Genomic DNA, 15,222 nt, shown 5'->3' on the forward strand with positions numbered 1-15,222 from the left:
TTCTACGAGTATTCGCTTGAACGTCGTGCAACTTATGGTCAAATTGTCAATTAAAAGTTATTGTGTCAACAGTTGATTAACATCGAATTAAAAAGAAAAACCGACTCAAAATTGGATTAAACATAAGTGGTTTCTTTTTTTTTTGGTGCAGCCTTAAGAGCCGCGGTTATCGTGTAATTAATCGATTGCATGTATCACATTTAGTATGCATAAAATGCGAAAACTGAACTAAAAAGATTGTTTTTGTGACCATCTGTTCGGCTTTTTTGTTTCCTCTTTCTGTACGGAGAGACAGAGACGTCCAAACATTATAAATCATTACGTAGCGCATTCTACAAAATTTCGCAATACTGACCAAATACAGTCAATAGCATAACGTATGTTTCAAGGTTGTGTCTAATAGTAAATTTCGAATCAACGACATACGGAATGGAGTGACGAAAAAAAAGCCGAATGATGATTTTAATGGTAATGCATCAATGATGGATATGTAGTCGATGACTGAACAGACTAACCGACGAACAGTTCGGCAAAATGTGTAAATTAAACGAATCATGCACCGTACATTTGACCGGAGAGTGAAATGAGACGAGAAAAAAAGTGTGTGTATGTAGCAACAACAGCAACAACAACAATAACAAATACACAGCCAGCCAGCCAGTCAGCCATCCAGTGAGAGAGAGAACACGGTACGAGTTGTGCCTTGCAGCACAATTCAACCAAATCCAATAGCATGAAAAATAAATAATATGGGGAAACGAGTAGTGCGTATGCGCCGTTGCTGTTAAACACCCAAGCACAGACATTTGACAGTGTCAACAACAAACAATAAGTACGATACCGTCGCGCAAAACGGTATTACGTACGAAGTCTCGAGCACTTGCTGTTTGTGTGGTGTTTCATACATATATTTCTCTTTTTTTGCTTCTCTTTATCGAATTTGCTCAATTCAGTGCAATTTGTTTCATCTAATTCGTTTGTTCATCACTCTTCGTCGCATTCATCTTTGAAATGGAAAGTGAAAACAGAAGTGAAAACCATTTGATTTTTTGGCAACATTAAACAGTTGAAAAATATATATAGGATTGGTTCATTGTCGCGCGACCGAACCGATTTCAAAGACGAGTAGTGTGTATGTGAGTGAGTTGAGGAAAATCGATATTCGTCCGTTTTGATATCGAATGAATTTTGCATGAGTTGGTGTAGTTTCTCTCTTTGTAACATTTGTTTTGGCGAAAATAACAGAAAAAAATGACGCATGTAACGAATGGTTGACAGAATTCAAAGGGAACATCGTCAACAACCATGACAACAGCAGGATATCTATAAATTAAGATATTTTGACCGATCCGAAAAAAAAAAACCGAACAGACAAACATTGAATTTCGACCGCAGAAAATGAAAAATTAGCAAAACACATTTTAATTAATGATAAATGGTTTTGTATCAACGACAACGACGAATGATGTGTTGTTTTGAGACACAGTGACCGAAAAATCACAGCCAAATTTATGATCGGATTGCATTTTTTCATTCATCTCCAGCGCAGAATATTTAGTGTGTGCATGCACTCTATCGAAATGACTTCCTTCACAGACAACGGCCAAAAATATTAGAAACGCTTCATGATATCTTTCACAATTTTTATTTGTGTATTTTGTTATTTCGTGTATTCCCTCGTGTAGTAACGGAACAATTTTTTTTTCCAGCTAACAATCCGTGAATGAAATTTGGTGTTTTTTCACCATTTTTCGTGTCATAAATTCAGCAAAAAGAAAAAAAAATATGATTCAGATCAAGTAAATGGTGTTGTAGCAGCAAAAGTGATGAACATATTCCGAAAACAAACGGTGAATCAAAAATCGAAATCGTGCATTTGCTAAAAGAAGATATTTTTTTGATACCCAAAATAGAAATTGAGATATATTTGAAGCAAAGATAACCTTAACATTTGGTGAAAACGTGTGCAATTCTTAAAAGGTCTGGTTCAGTTGAATTATGAAAGAAGTAGAAAAAACTGTCGGCGACAATTGCCACGAAAATTAAGGCAGCTGGAAAAAAACTGAAATTATTATTGCGAGAGAATTGCAAACACAATAATTCAACGGTGTATAGCAATCAATCAACAAACATGGAACGTAATAACAACAGTTCGAGTGCGAAAAACAAAAATTTGGTATGTTCAACCTCGAGGAACTGTGTTTTCTTTCTCGTACTTATATCACATTAAGATGACTTCAAAACGAAAACAGTTTTTGTTTTGACAACTTTTGTTTCAACGCGACGTATTATTTATTTATCAGCAATCAATAAGCACCAGTTGTTGTGTTTTGTTTTCATTTTCAATAGAATAGTAACTCGATCTGATGATAATGTTCACATGATATCAAATTGCAAGATATAAAACGATCGTTATTTTCGTATTCTTACATTTAAAAGTAAGTAATACTTATAAAGTGCATCTTACAATTCGTATAGCGCGCAACTTCTTCTATGTGTAAAAATCAATAGATGTGAAATAGTGTAACCTATAGCCATATATATACATATGTACAATTTTATATGACATGCATATAGAATATCTTGTAAAGTGTACACAACGTTGCCGCATTAATATACACCGTTTTGTATTTTATATGATTCCAATTAGAAAATACACACAGTCTTGCACAATGTATTTTTCTTCTTCTTTTATCGAGTTAAAAGACACGACGAAATTTGATAGTATATTGATGACGTTGACGTTGGCACAAGTGGTTTTATTCGTTAATAAATAAAACATTACGCCTCTTTGGTACGGCGCGACTTAACCAGCCAGCCAGCTTGTTTGTACAACAACGGCAATAGCAGCAGCAACAGCAAACCGCAACTAAATGTGCCGTGCCATGAACCATTTTTCGCATCACATTCGATGCTCATTCAACACATTGACTAGCTTCAGTGTTCTTCTTTTGATAGTAGACACATATCGCCCAGTTCTTACTTCATTCTCTTTCTACTAATGACTTTCATTTTTCGTCTTGATTTTTGATGGACTATTTTAATTGCTCACCTGTTCGTGTTTGGTTCTGATGAATGAGAAATTTACTTTTCGCACTTTTGTGTCATTTTGAATGGTGTTGACTTGTAAATACACGCCAAAAATTGGCCAATGAATTGTGCAAATTTTGTTGTTGTTGTTGCTTATGCGAATGCACAAAGGGCCCTCGAATGAAATCCGCTAGATTCGAATACGTGAGTGGAGCAAAAGTCAACTAATAAGCAATAATTAGCGGATGTGCAGAGAACAACACACAGAGTCGTATCTCACGCTGAACAACAAAATTGCTCTGGAATATACTCAATATGAACAGCGTTCAAACTGTGTATTGTTAAGATTCATCCGTTTGAGTTATTGTGATTTGATGCGGTATGAAAAATTAAATAAAAAAAGAGGAGAAAAAAATGATCGAAATGCTTAATGTTTTCCATAAATAAAGTCTTGAAATGCCTATATTTAGACGCAAAAATAACGACGAACATGTGGAGAAAAAAAATGATGCATTAGCTGAGTAAATACAAAAAGGATTACGTCATTAGCGCAATTCGGTTTAGTGCTTCTTTGATTCATAGCACTTGAATTCAATGTTTATTTTTACAATACTGGATAAAGAGCATATATATGAATCATTTCATAAATAACAACAAAAAACAACAACTGAACATCAACATGAAATCGAGTTGTGTACATGAAATTAAAGTGTATTCGAATTTATGTGTTTCGTTTTATAGTCGTAGATTTGAAATTAAGATATAATCAAATGGTATGGGTAGCAACGTGTTAGAAGTCATCAACGATGTGACCTTGTGTAATGAGCATCATTAACTGACACAAAAAAAAACGTTTTTTTCGTTCATATTTAATATTGTTTAAAGGTGAAGAATGAGTGTGTACAGGTGGTGGTGCGATGCCGTCCGATGAGCAAAAAAGAGCAGGCGAGTGGTGAATACAAGCAAATCGTAGATGTGTATCCAACACGTGGCGTCGTTGAAATCCAACATCCCAGCGATACAAACCGCGAGAATCGTAAAATGTTCACCTACGATGCGGTTTATGATAAAAAGTATGTGTACACTGAAAATCTCTCTCTCTCTCTCTCTCTCTCTCTCTCTCTCTTTCTTTCTTTCTTTCTTTCTTTCCCTCGGACGATTGAAACAGTGAATGTAATGTTTTTGCCATTTTTTTTCTTTCTGACAGCGCAACACAAAAGAGTTTATACGATGAAGTGGTGCGGCCTTTGGTATCATCGGTGCTTGAAGGTTTCAATTGCTGTGTGTTCGCCTACGGCCAAACGGGCACGGGAAAGACATTCACAATGGAAGGTATTCGATCGAAAAATACTCGAGCCACCGGCGTTGCCATCGATGACATCAGCCGAAATATCAATGGTGACAGTGGTAAAGAAATGGAAGGCATCATACCGCGGGCATTTGAACAAATCTGGTCGAATATCAATCGATTGGAAAATATGAACTTTTTAGTAGCCGTTTCATATTTGGAAATTTACATGGAAGAATTACGTGATTTATTGAAACCGAACAGCACAAAATCGCTGGAATTGCGTGAACACGAGCAAATGGGTGTTTATGTGCCGAATTTGCATTCGGTGCTGTGTAAGAACGTTGAAGAAATGCTAAATGTTATGGCTCAGGGAAATAAGAATCGCACTACGGGCAAAACCAATATGAACGAGCATAGTTCAAGGTCACATGCGATTTTCATGATAAAAATCGAAATGTGCGATTTGGATACGAACAAGGTGAAAGTGGGAAAATTGAATCTCATCGATTTGGCCGGCAGTGAACGGCAATCGAAAACCGGTGCCACCGCCGATCGACTGAAAGAAGCCAGTAAAATTAATCGTGCACTCTCATCGTTGGGAAATGTGATTTCAGCATTGGCCGAAAATTCACCACACATTCCATATCGAGACTCGAAACTGACACGATTGCTGCAGGATTCATTGGGCGGCAATTCAAAAACCATTATGATTGCCAATATTGGGCCATCGTCGTACAATTACAATGAAACGGTGACAACATTACGATATGCACAGCGAGCCAAAACCATCCAAAATAAACCCGTCAAAAATGAGGATCCACAGGATGCCAAACTGAAGGAATACCAACAAGAGATTGCTAAGTTGAGGGTAAGTCAGTTGCCACAAATACGACACGATCATCATTTGAAAAAAGCAAACAAACATGAGATCATTTTTCCATTTTATTTCACTTCGGCTTTTTTTTTACTGTCATTGATTGGTTCTCTTTTGATTTCATCCATTTTATCGAAAACAGCAAATGATAGCCGAACGTCAAAATCGTGAAAAGCCTACACCAAAGCGAAAAAAGAAGCAGACAATTATCGAGGTCATAGCGAAAAATGATTTAAACCAGTACGATGATGACGAGGAAGATGATAAGGATGATGATGAAAGTGACAATGAAAAGGACTTCATCAACGATGCAATGGCAGAAACAAATGAAGCATTAACGGTAAAGTCATTCATTTTCTACATGTATTTTATTTACTCTTGTCTCGTTTTCTTTTGTATTTTAATTAATCTTAATATGGACTTAAACTAAATTTGTCCCCTCTTGTATGATAAATCAGCGCGAGAAAGAGCTAACCAATAAGTTAACATCGAAATTAACGGAAATGGAAAGTCGACTGGTGCGCGGTGGTCGCAATATTTTGGATACATACAATGAACGACAGATTGAGCTGGAAAAGAAACTGAACGAAATTGCCGAACGAAAGAGACGTGAAGTTGAAATGCAACAACAGCTTGAAATGCAAGAAGAGACAACGATTGAAATCCGCGAAACTTTGACATCTGTTCAACAAGAAGTTGAACTCAAAACACGCAAATTGAAGAAATGTTACGCCAAATATATGGTAAGTTGTTATATTCAATTTTAAAAAATTTAGAGGCCGTTTATTACAAAACTGATGCAAAATTTAATAAAGCAGACTATTAGTTTAAATCTAACGGTATTTGTGGTTTTAAGGCCTTAAAACAGGAGCTAGTCGACACACGAGATGAGCACAACCGTGAAAGAAGAGAGCTTGAAATGTCACAGAATGATTTGATAAAGTGAGTAAAATAATTCCACTATAGAAAGAGAGGAAAAAACAGTTATCCAATGAAATTAATCCTGTCAGAGGTCGCCACATGCGCCAATTCGAGTTTAATTTTAGTAAACGACAATCATCATACAGATTTTACGTTGTTCCCCACACTAATGCATTGTCCAAACATCGTCTGTTTTTAGGGAACTAAAGCGAATTCTTCTGTTGATCGATAATTTTGTACCAATTGAAGTAAAAACTCGGCTGTACACACAAGCACGATACGACGAGGAGCTGGAAGAATGGACAAATAACTCGAATCGGTTAACAGAGAATACTCCACTGAGACGGCCCGTTTCACAGCCGCATCGCCGACGCCCAATATCAGAATTTGCACTGAAAATGATGCAGAAGAATGATGAGGATTCGGTCAATATTCGAGGTGAAAACATTCTAATGCACGAGCTAGATATGCCACTGAGAACTACAACGGACTACAAAAATCCAAAGATATCCGCGTCGCTTCAGGCAGTTTTGGCTGAAGCCTTACAGACGGACGATGATGTAGATATCTCTGGCCAGGTAAAATAATGTCCAGATAGAAATTCTACAATTTTGCTATTTTTATTTTGTTATTGAAATTTTTTTCGTTGAATTTTTTTCTTCAAATTTTCAGTAAACAGCATGGAAATCATTTTAATATGTACAACATTTTTAACACCAATTTAATGATATTTCAGACAAATCAGCAGATAATGCGATCACGTCTAGACAAGATACTGAATAGAAATGCACAGGAACCCATTCAAAATAATCGGTAAATTGAATTTAGTCAAAATTCCATCTCGTCATTTCGCCACAAAATACACACTTTTCATCAAAAATTATTTGTTCGCTTTGTTATTAATTCCAGGGTTCAATCCTCCTCTAGAATAAAATCGTCGAAGGATTTGGTGACAGCTCGTCGCAGTGTGTCATCCTCCCGAAAGCAGCCAACATCGGCATACCCAAAAGCCAGGGGACTTGTTACCAAATAATAATAGTCTGTATTTTCGCACAATTATGTAATTTATGTTCACAAGTGACTCGATAGTCACACATTTTCTCATCGTTATCGAAACAAACAAACAAGCAAAGTATTGAAAACACATCCAGTGAAATTGGCTTCTAACATAGCAAACTTTTTTTCATTGTATTTCTTCGTTTATTCTTTGTTTTGTGATATTCAATATGAATGTTAGTTTCGAGTAGAAGTTCGACACTTTTACCGAAAATGTGACGGTGGTAGGAAAAAAGGAAATTGGTTTTCTTCTGGAAAGAAGACTCAGTAACAAATCATCCTTTTTTTGGTCGCCAGTCCAACAGGAACTTATACAAACAGATTGTATTGAATTTAGATGAAATTAGTTCAAAATCTTTGGATTGAATGAGATACAAACAAAAGTAAATGAATTCAATCAAAGGCACACTCCATCAACTAAAGAGTGTTTCAATAGCGACGCACAAAAGTATTGATAAATAAAACAAACAAATTTAATTTTTTTTCCGAAATCTTTATTGTATATTGTAGTTTGGTCCTTGCCATTTATGTTTTGAACTGAGTATGGTCAGCTACGGTACTCGCAATAAACATATCTTTCACAGAACAGTAAAAAAAATGATCCAGTTTTGATAAATTTGAGGATTGAGTGACCAACCTACGCATTTTGCGCCCAAAATATATGACATTTCTGAAGCTCGATTCTGATTAAATTGTTTTTAACGATTTTTTAAAGTCATATAATTGTTGAATGGAGTTGTCTATACAATCAGTGCCCCTAGCTGTCATTTTAAAGTATAAAAATCAATAATTGTAACAACCATTTTTGCAAAATTGGCCAAAGTTGGCCATGATGGCCAAAAACGGCCAATTCTGCTCTGGTTGTTGGGGCGAACTTTTGGCTCAAGTTGAGATAAAAACTGTTAAAAATAAATAAAACGAGAAAAATTGAATTTCGAGAGGTAAAAAGCAAGATTCTCACATGACATTTTGATTTTTGGTAAATTCAAAAATGGACCTATTATCGTGGTTTGATTTCACAATTTTAACGCGTTGCTTTTTGAAATATCTCTTCATGGCACAAAATGGTAAAGACTGACGAATAATTTTGACGTATTAGTTTATTAGACAGATCGGGTAGCCTGTCATGATTTACGATAGGGTTACTTTTGTGCGTCGCTATTGAAACACCCTTTATTTAATCTGGATTAGCCAAATACCACATATTCATAATTTTCATATGCAAACAAACAAAAATGGAATCGAATCGATTTAATATTACCACTTATGCTTTACAGCCTTTTGTTTACAATTTACATGTTCGGTATTTTTTATTTACTTAAATGAAAAGTCAAATAAATTATTCAAGCCAGTCAAAAGATGATCAGCAAACATGAATGATCTGACAAAATTTATGATATCTTTGAATTCAATATTGCGCGGCAATATTATTCAGCAAACAATTGCAACAATGCTTTGACATTATACCACAAATTATGAATTACAAGAAAATATCAAATAAAATCGCTTATGAACGTGTCATCACATTATTCGTCATCGTTTTTTTATTTTTATTTTTTTGGTGACAAATTTCAGCGAATTCTCTAGGTAATCAGCGGAAATTGCGATAAAATTGTGAGTTTTAACACGAGGCTCGTGAATTAAATGAAATACATTCCATTTTTTTAAATTATATTTCGGCACGCTGTATTGAATCATCTCGACATTTATTGGAATAAAATCTGAATAACAACAGATTTTTGGAAACAATCAAATTATCTAGACTAATAACTTGTTTCCAAAACATCTTCACTGAAGAGTATATCTATGGGTGAGATTGTGAGTGGAGTATGTTTTTTCATTGATTTATATTTTTTGAAAAGGCGAGTATGTTTTCTGATGATTCTGTTGGCGTTAAAGTAGAGTATGTTGTAGTACCGTCTAGCCTCCGCGGTCTTCATGGTTTTCGCGCAACTGATAGGAGATAACAACATGGTGTCTTCGGCAAAGTTGTAGTACTCGAGGTCTTCTATAACTAAGCTGAAGACATTTATCTCTTATCTCTCATCATCTCTTTTTTGTTCTTATCATTTTTCGCGCTTTTCGCGGAACTGATAAGAGATAAGAGATAACTGTCTTCAGCTTAGTTATAGAGGACCTCACGTACTAAAACTTTGTCGAAGAGAACAAGTTGTTTACTTTTATTAGTTCCACGAAAACCGCAAAAAACCGTGACGACCCGCCAAAAATGAACATACTCGCCTTTAACAATTTTTGAGTCGAAAGAAACTTACTCTTCTCTTTCATAACAAAGTCAGTGAAACATACACTACCCTCAATCTCACCTATAGATATGTATAAAACTACTTCAGGTGTCTATTCTCAAAAATCTGTTGTTATTCAGATTTTATTCCAATAAATTATTAAATACGAATCAATGCAATAGAAGTTGAGATGACTCAATACAGCGTGCCGAAATATATTTTTTATCCGTATCTTAAATTTTTTAATAACATCATGCATTTAATATAAAATAAACATTAATACGAAATTAACAATTTTATTCTTTTAAAAGAGGTCAGTCAGCATGGAAAGCAATGAGTCATGCACACAATGTATAGTTATTTGTTACAAAGAAATGTCAAAGCAAACAAGACGAAACATACACTTGGTTGTTAAGTATCAATGGAGACGAACAAATGAATTTTCACTACAGATGTCGCAGTGTACAGTGAAAAAGTCATTGACTTTGGAAGGAAAATTGGAGCGTTTTGGCCCAAAAAGACCCACTTTTCATTTCAAAATGTTCATTTAAAAAATGCACTATGTCGGAAGATATGCGATAGCTGACGTCGAACTATTCAGGGAACGATTCCTGGGTGTGTTCAGATTCTATCAATTCGGGATAAAAAGTCTCTGAAATGGATTTAAGCGAAAAAAGTATTGACTTTGGAAGGAAACGTGGTGCGTTTTGGCACAAAAAGATCTACTTGATCGCGTTGCTTCTTCAAGATGTTCATGCATATAAAACTCATAATCACCGCGGAATCGCTGTCTGTTTGAAGAAGAAATGATTTTTGAATGCAAAAACATTGCGTAATATTTTTTTTCTAACCTGGGCTGGAATTCTTAGTCATTCCACCAAAATCGTTCGGAATTTTTTTTTCGTACATAAGACCATATTGGAGTGAAAGAGAGAGATTCCACTATTTTTCAGCGTCCCACCGGAATTATTCCGATAACTCAAGGAAGAGTGGATTGTGTGAGAAATAATTCCGGTGAGACGCTGAAAAATAGTGGAATCTCTCTCTTTCACTCCAATATGGTCTTATGTACGAAAAAAATAATTCCGAACGATTTTGGTGGAATGACTTAGAATACCGGCACTGGGGCCATCTGTGATTTTCAATATTCAAACCGTCTCTATATTCTCAGGAGTGCGTCCCAAAATATGTCAAATGAGTTTGACATCACAGATATTAATGGAAATGAGTATAGAATAGATTTTTTTCGTGAAAATAATCCAAAATAAGAATTTATTTTTTTAGACAAATTTTGTATGGAAGAAAATAAATTTTGTTCAAGATATCTTAACCCTCTAATGCATTAATTTTTCCCAGGGCTGGGAGTACTAGTATTTGGTTTATTTTTGGACATAGATAATTAAAAAAATATTCATAATCCTGGATTCTTCATGGTTTAGTCAGAAAATGCGATTGACATAAATCATAGAACAATAAAATCCATTGTTTAAAAGTGTCAAAAATGTGTCTAATTTAGAGTTCGAATAATTTATTTTGTCAAATTTTTGTTTTTGCACACATTTTTGTTTATAACTTTACAATTACACTACATAGACATATTGCCAAAGACAAAAATAAAGAGAGAACATTGACGAATAAAAATTTCCTTTAAAGCAATGTGATCCGATGTACGGTTTACGTTCTACAAGCGTTCAAATGTTGCCCGTCTAGAGGCGGTTGTATGCATTAGAGGGTTAATTTTGGTTTTTTGAAAAAAAAAACTTTTATTGTTTATTTCACCGTCTAATCACAGACTGAATAATATCATACAATTATTTGTGACAGAATTGATTACGCATGAACAGGCCTGAAAAAGAATCAAACCACGATTCGAAACGTCGGCACCATTCATTAAAGTAATTGGTTTAAAACAGAGACTGGATTGGCTTTTATTTTGATCTTTAATCAACAGTCGGTAGTCATCAATAATGGATTTGATTGTTCTCTGATTTATGTCTATCGCATTTCCTGACTAAACCATCAAGAATCTAGGATGATCAATATTTTTTCGTTATATATGGCCAAAAATTAACCAAGTAAGAGTACTCCCGGTGCTGAGAAAAATTCATGCAGTCGAGGGTTAATTTCCACTGATTCGTGATAAGGGGACAATCCCCACTGAATCTACTGGAAGCGTATACTGAAAATAACTGAGAAATTTATTCAAAAATCTCGTTGATACAGTATCAATGATACTAAAAAGCAATGAATTCCATTTTTCAGTCGTAATTTGCCTCTTCGGTTTTATTGCATTTTATTTTATGGTCACCCAAGTACTTTATCGCATGCAAAGGGAAATCAAACCGCAAATCCTTTTCATTTGACAATGACCCGAAAACTCTCACCAATCAAAATTGTTCTCATGCCGTTGAAAAGGATGTACCATGACATAATTTGCAAAGAGAATGAATGACTTTCTTTTCAATGAATGTGCTTTAATCAGTTGTGTTTGTTTTTCATGTTTCATGATAAGAAACATGTAAATTTGGAAATATGAAATTCATGTATGTTTTACTGTTGAATCAGTCGGCAAGCCAACAGCTCGTGAGCAATATACGTTTTGTGAGTCTTTTTTAATGAAAAAAATAAGTTGAATGACAATTTCCATGGATTGTCTTTTGAAATTCGAAAAAAAAATATTTATTGCCATGTTCCAAAAATATTCATTCGGTTTTGTTCCGGTTAAGCATGAAAATGTTATCTGTCTTAATGTGAGTCTATCATGTGTTGGCGTAGGACTGGTTGCTGTTTACTTTCAGTTATCATATCGTTCGTTAAATTTGGGTGACAGAAAAATTGTATGTCAACACATGTTGGTGTTTTTTTATATTCAAATTGCAAGTTTTTTTTTGCTTGGGCAGCATTGAGAATGAATGAAATTCTTTGTGCGAGCGTGCGCGCATGTGTGTATGAATAAAGCGCTATTTTTATTATTATACATGCGGGTTACGAAGCGAAAAACTGTTGCATCATAAATTTAAAGACTCTTTGCCTCTCCCCCGAAAAATCAAAAGTGAATCAACAAGCAAGCGATGAAACTACTAATTCGGATTAAAATTATAAACTGAAATGCACTAGATCAATATGGTGCTGGTGTGATATTTGCGAAATTATTGTTCGTAAACACATCGAATTGTGATAACCTTTTGAGCGCTGAGCAGCCAAACAACCAGACTATAACCATAGGGTGGCAGCATCAAGAAAATTTAAATTGTCGCGCTGTTTAGTTCGGAAAAAAATTCCGAAATTACATTGATTTGCCTATTGAAATTGAGGGCGCTCGCGTCGCTACAGTTGTCATTTAAGTTGTTTTCGGTCTTGTTGCCATCCGATGACTATAACTACAAAAACAGTATAAACATCTATTGGTGGAACGACAACGACGGCGATGACGACGACGACAAGGAATGAAAACGAAAACCCGACACACTAGAGTATGCGGCATAGATATATTTTCTATAAATTGAAATGTAATTGACAATCGGATAATGGTGATGAAATGATTTCAGGTTGTTGAACGCCTTTGCCATTTGAAAATCAAAACAACAAAATTATATGCTGAAAATAAATAGTAACACAATGAAAACGAAGAAGAAGAAAAAACAATTATCTGTGTATAGAATGTTGAGTTTTCATTCATTTTAGCTAGAAATAATTGTAAGTTATTTCGATTTGTTTCTGTCGTTCCTGAACTCATTGCCTTATCAATTGCACAAATAATTGTTGCATTTTAATGAGACACATACCCAAAACCCAAATGAATGCAATCAAGTTGTGGCTGCGGTTTTGATCGATTCACATGCTGTTTATCCACATCGTCTGCTCTTTTTATGTAATGCGTTTGCATTAAATTAAGGCGAAAGCCGTAGGTTAGTTTAGGAAGTGAAAATCAAAAGAGACGTCGCGATTTTTGTTACGAAAATAAATCCTATTTATGACCATGATGCATGAGCATGATGTGACTGTTCTTAGCGCCAACACACATAATTATTTGGTTCAGGATATAACAGGTTTGTAAACTTGAATACTCCCATCGAGTGTGAACACACAGAAAGTCGATTGGGTATGTTAGCGATATGTCTTGGCGACAATACATTAAACCACAGGTCAGTTTAAGAATCTACCACACAATATAAATATACTGTCCGTCCATATGAATTGCTGAGAGTATTCGTTGGACGTATTTTGTTAAATGCTAATCTTGGAAAAGTTATACGCAAAAATGACACTTCAAAATAATTGGTTCCGGGTTTTCAAGCCTTGATTACAACAATACTTGCCCCCTTTTCCGTAGAACTTTTTCCAAGTTCCATATTTAACCACGCAGTGAAACTCATCCAATGAAAATTCTCAGTAGTTCATATTAAATTGAGTGGTAGATTCTTATTAGCTTGTGATAAACCGACTATTTCAACTGTAGAATGGCAAAAAGCATCGACTGAATTACTTCAATTATTTTCTGTGTGTATAACTATTTGTGTGCATGTGTGCACACTGTGCACGACAGATTCTTAACCCAAGAAGAATCCAAGTACGGGCAACCACATCCAATCGGTTGTTTTCATTTTTTTTACTGTGTGCCAAAAATCGGACACAAACATCAAGATTGCATCTATAATGGTGCAAAAAAACTTGATGAAAATATGATGAAAAGAATAAAGAATACACAATTACACATACAATACATACACCGAATTCCTTCACATAATTTACGAACTTTGAATAATCAACAACAATAACAAAAGGACAACAACAAGGAGTGATGCACACCAGCGCCCTACACATGGATCTGTCATTGCATAGGGGGACTTTAACAGACGAATTTTAAAAGAATAATTTCAAATTTGTAAAAAAGGGATTGAACATTTGAATTTATTTTTTATTAATATAAATTTTTGATTTTTTTTTTAAAATAAAATCAAATTAAACACCAAATTTGGTCAATAATTTCTTGAACTGTCCACACATTTTTGCTAAAATATTTTCTAAAATTTAACAACATCTTCAATCAATCTTTTTATAAAAAGAATCAACGTTTTCGTGAAGAATTTAGTTCTACTACCTACACATAAATGTCCGTCTGTATCGGTTCGGAACAAAATATTAACTTTCAAAACACGTTTTGCGTTGAGTTTCATTCATTTTCCAGTAATTTATCCTGTGAGTGGTAAGAGTACTAAATGCCAAAGAAAATTAGTGTAATTTCTGTGTATGGTTGGTCAGTGCTAATTGAATGTGGTCTCCAGAATGAGCAGACGATTTAACCATTCTCATGTATACAAGAATAACAAAACAAAGCAAAAACAACAGCAATGAAATGCATGACGTAAAAACCATTTTACGTTGAAAACTCATAAAATAATTCGAATTTTTTGTATTGTTGTTGTTCCTTTAAATCAATGTTCTCATTGAATGCTCTTTATTGGCATCTTCTTTATTAGCGTCCATTGACAAAAGCCGTAACTTCACATAAATTTAAAGTTTCCTCATTAATAGGATCATAAACGATAACATTGTTCAGTTTTAGATTGGTTTGTTTTTAGATTGGTTTTGGGCGGGCGAAAAAAGTGTGAGTACAAACAGTGTTGAAGAGAAAAAGAAGAAGTGAAGAAAAAAATATAACAACAACAACAACAACAACAAAAAACCAGAGTTCAAAACTGTGAGTCACAAGGAGTATATTTATATGCCACATAATGAATGGTATGATAATAACATAAAGTATAAGCGATCATGATTGTTTTATTATATAAATAGAATAACGAAAA

The 15,222-nt window shown here is 34.6% G+C and overlaps 1 protein-coding gene across 4 annotated transcripts; it reads left to right on the forward strand.

Annotated features, from left to right (window-relative positions):
• On the forward strand, window positions 1-8,701 carry LOC129576380 (kinesin-like protein Klp68D). Of its 4 annotated transcripts, none has more exons than XM_055461379.1 (10): window positions 1-689; window positions 1,710-2,176; window positions 3,916-4,103; window positions 4,238-5,189; window positions 5,338-5,535; window positions 5,654-5,938; window positions 6,052-6,137; window positions 6,316-6,694; window positions 6,853-6,929; window positions 7,026-8,701. In XM_055461379.1, exons 2-10 carry the CDS (start codon window positions 2,132-2,134, stop codon window positions 7,147-7,149), a joined length of 2,334 nt encoding a protein of 777 aa, XP_055317354.1. In that variant the 5' UTR covers window positions 1-689; window positions 1,710-2,131; the 3' UTR covers window positions 7,150-8,701. The 4 variants fall into 4 exon arrangements, with proteins under 4 accessions (XP_055317354.1, XP_055317353.1, XP_055317350.1 ...); XM_055461378.1 differs by having other exon boundaries at window positions 1-191; XM_055461375.1 differs by having other exon boundaries at window positions 420-1,140.
• The last annotated feature ends 6,521 nt before the right edge of the window (window positions 8,702-15,222 follow it).

The sequence above is a fragment of the Sitodiplosis mosellana genome, unplaced genomic scaffold (genome assembly GCF_009176505.1).
Source record: "Sitodiplosis mosellana isolate CC-2019 unplaced genomic scaffold, AAFC_SMos_1.0 Smas_scaffold_6181, whole genome shotgun sequence".
Lineage (NCBI taxonomy): Eukaryota > Metazoa > Arthropoda > Insecta > Diptera > Cecidomyiidae > Sitodiplosis > Sitodiplosis mosellana.

What these genes read in the sequence shown, in the direction of transcription:
- LOC129576380 (XM_055461379.1), top strand. Translation starts at nt 2,132, where the DNA reads ATGGAACGTAATAACAACAGTTCGAGTGCGAAAAACAAAAATTTG. An exon ending in TCACAGAATGATTTGATAAA is followed by an intron (nt 6,138 to 6,315) that starts GTGAGTAAAATA and finishes GTCTGTTTTTAG; the next exon opens with GGAACTAAAGCGAATTCTTC. An exon ending in GAACCCATTCAAAATAATCG is followed by an intron (nt 6,930 to 7,025) that starts GTAAATTGAATT and finishes TATTAATTCCAG; the next exon opens with GGTTCAATCCTCCTCTAGAA.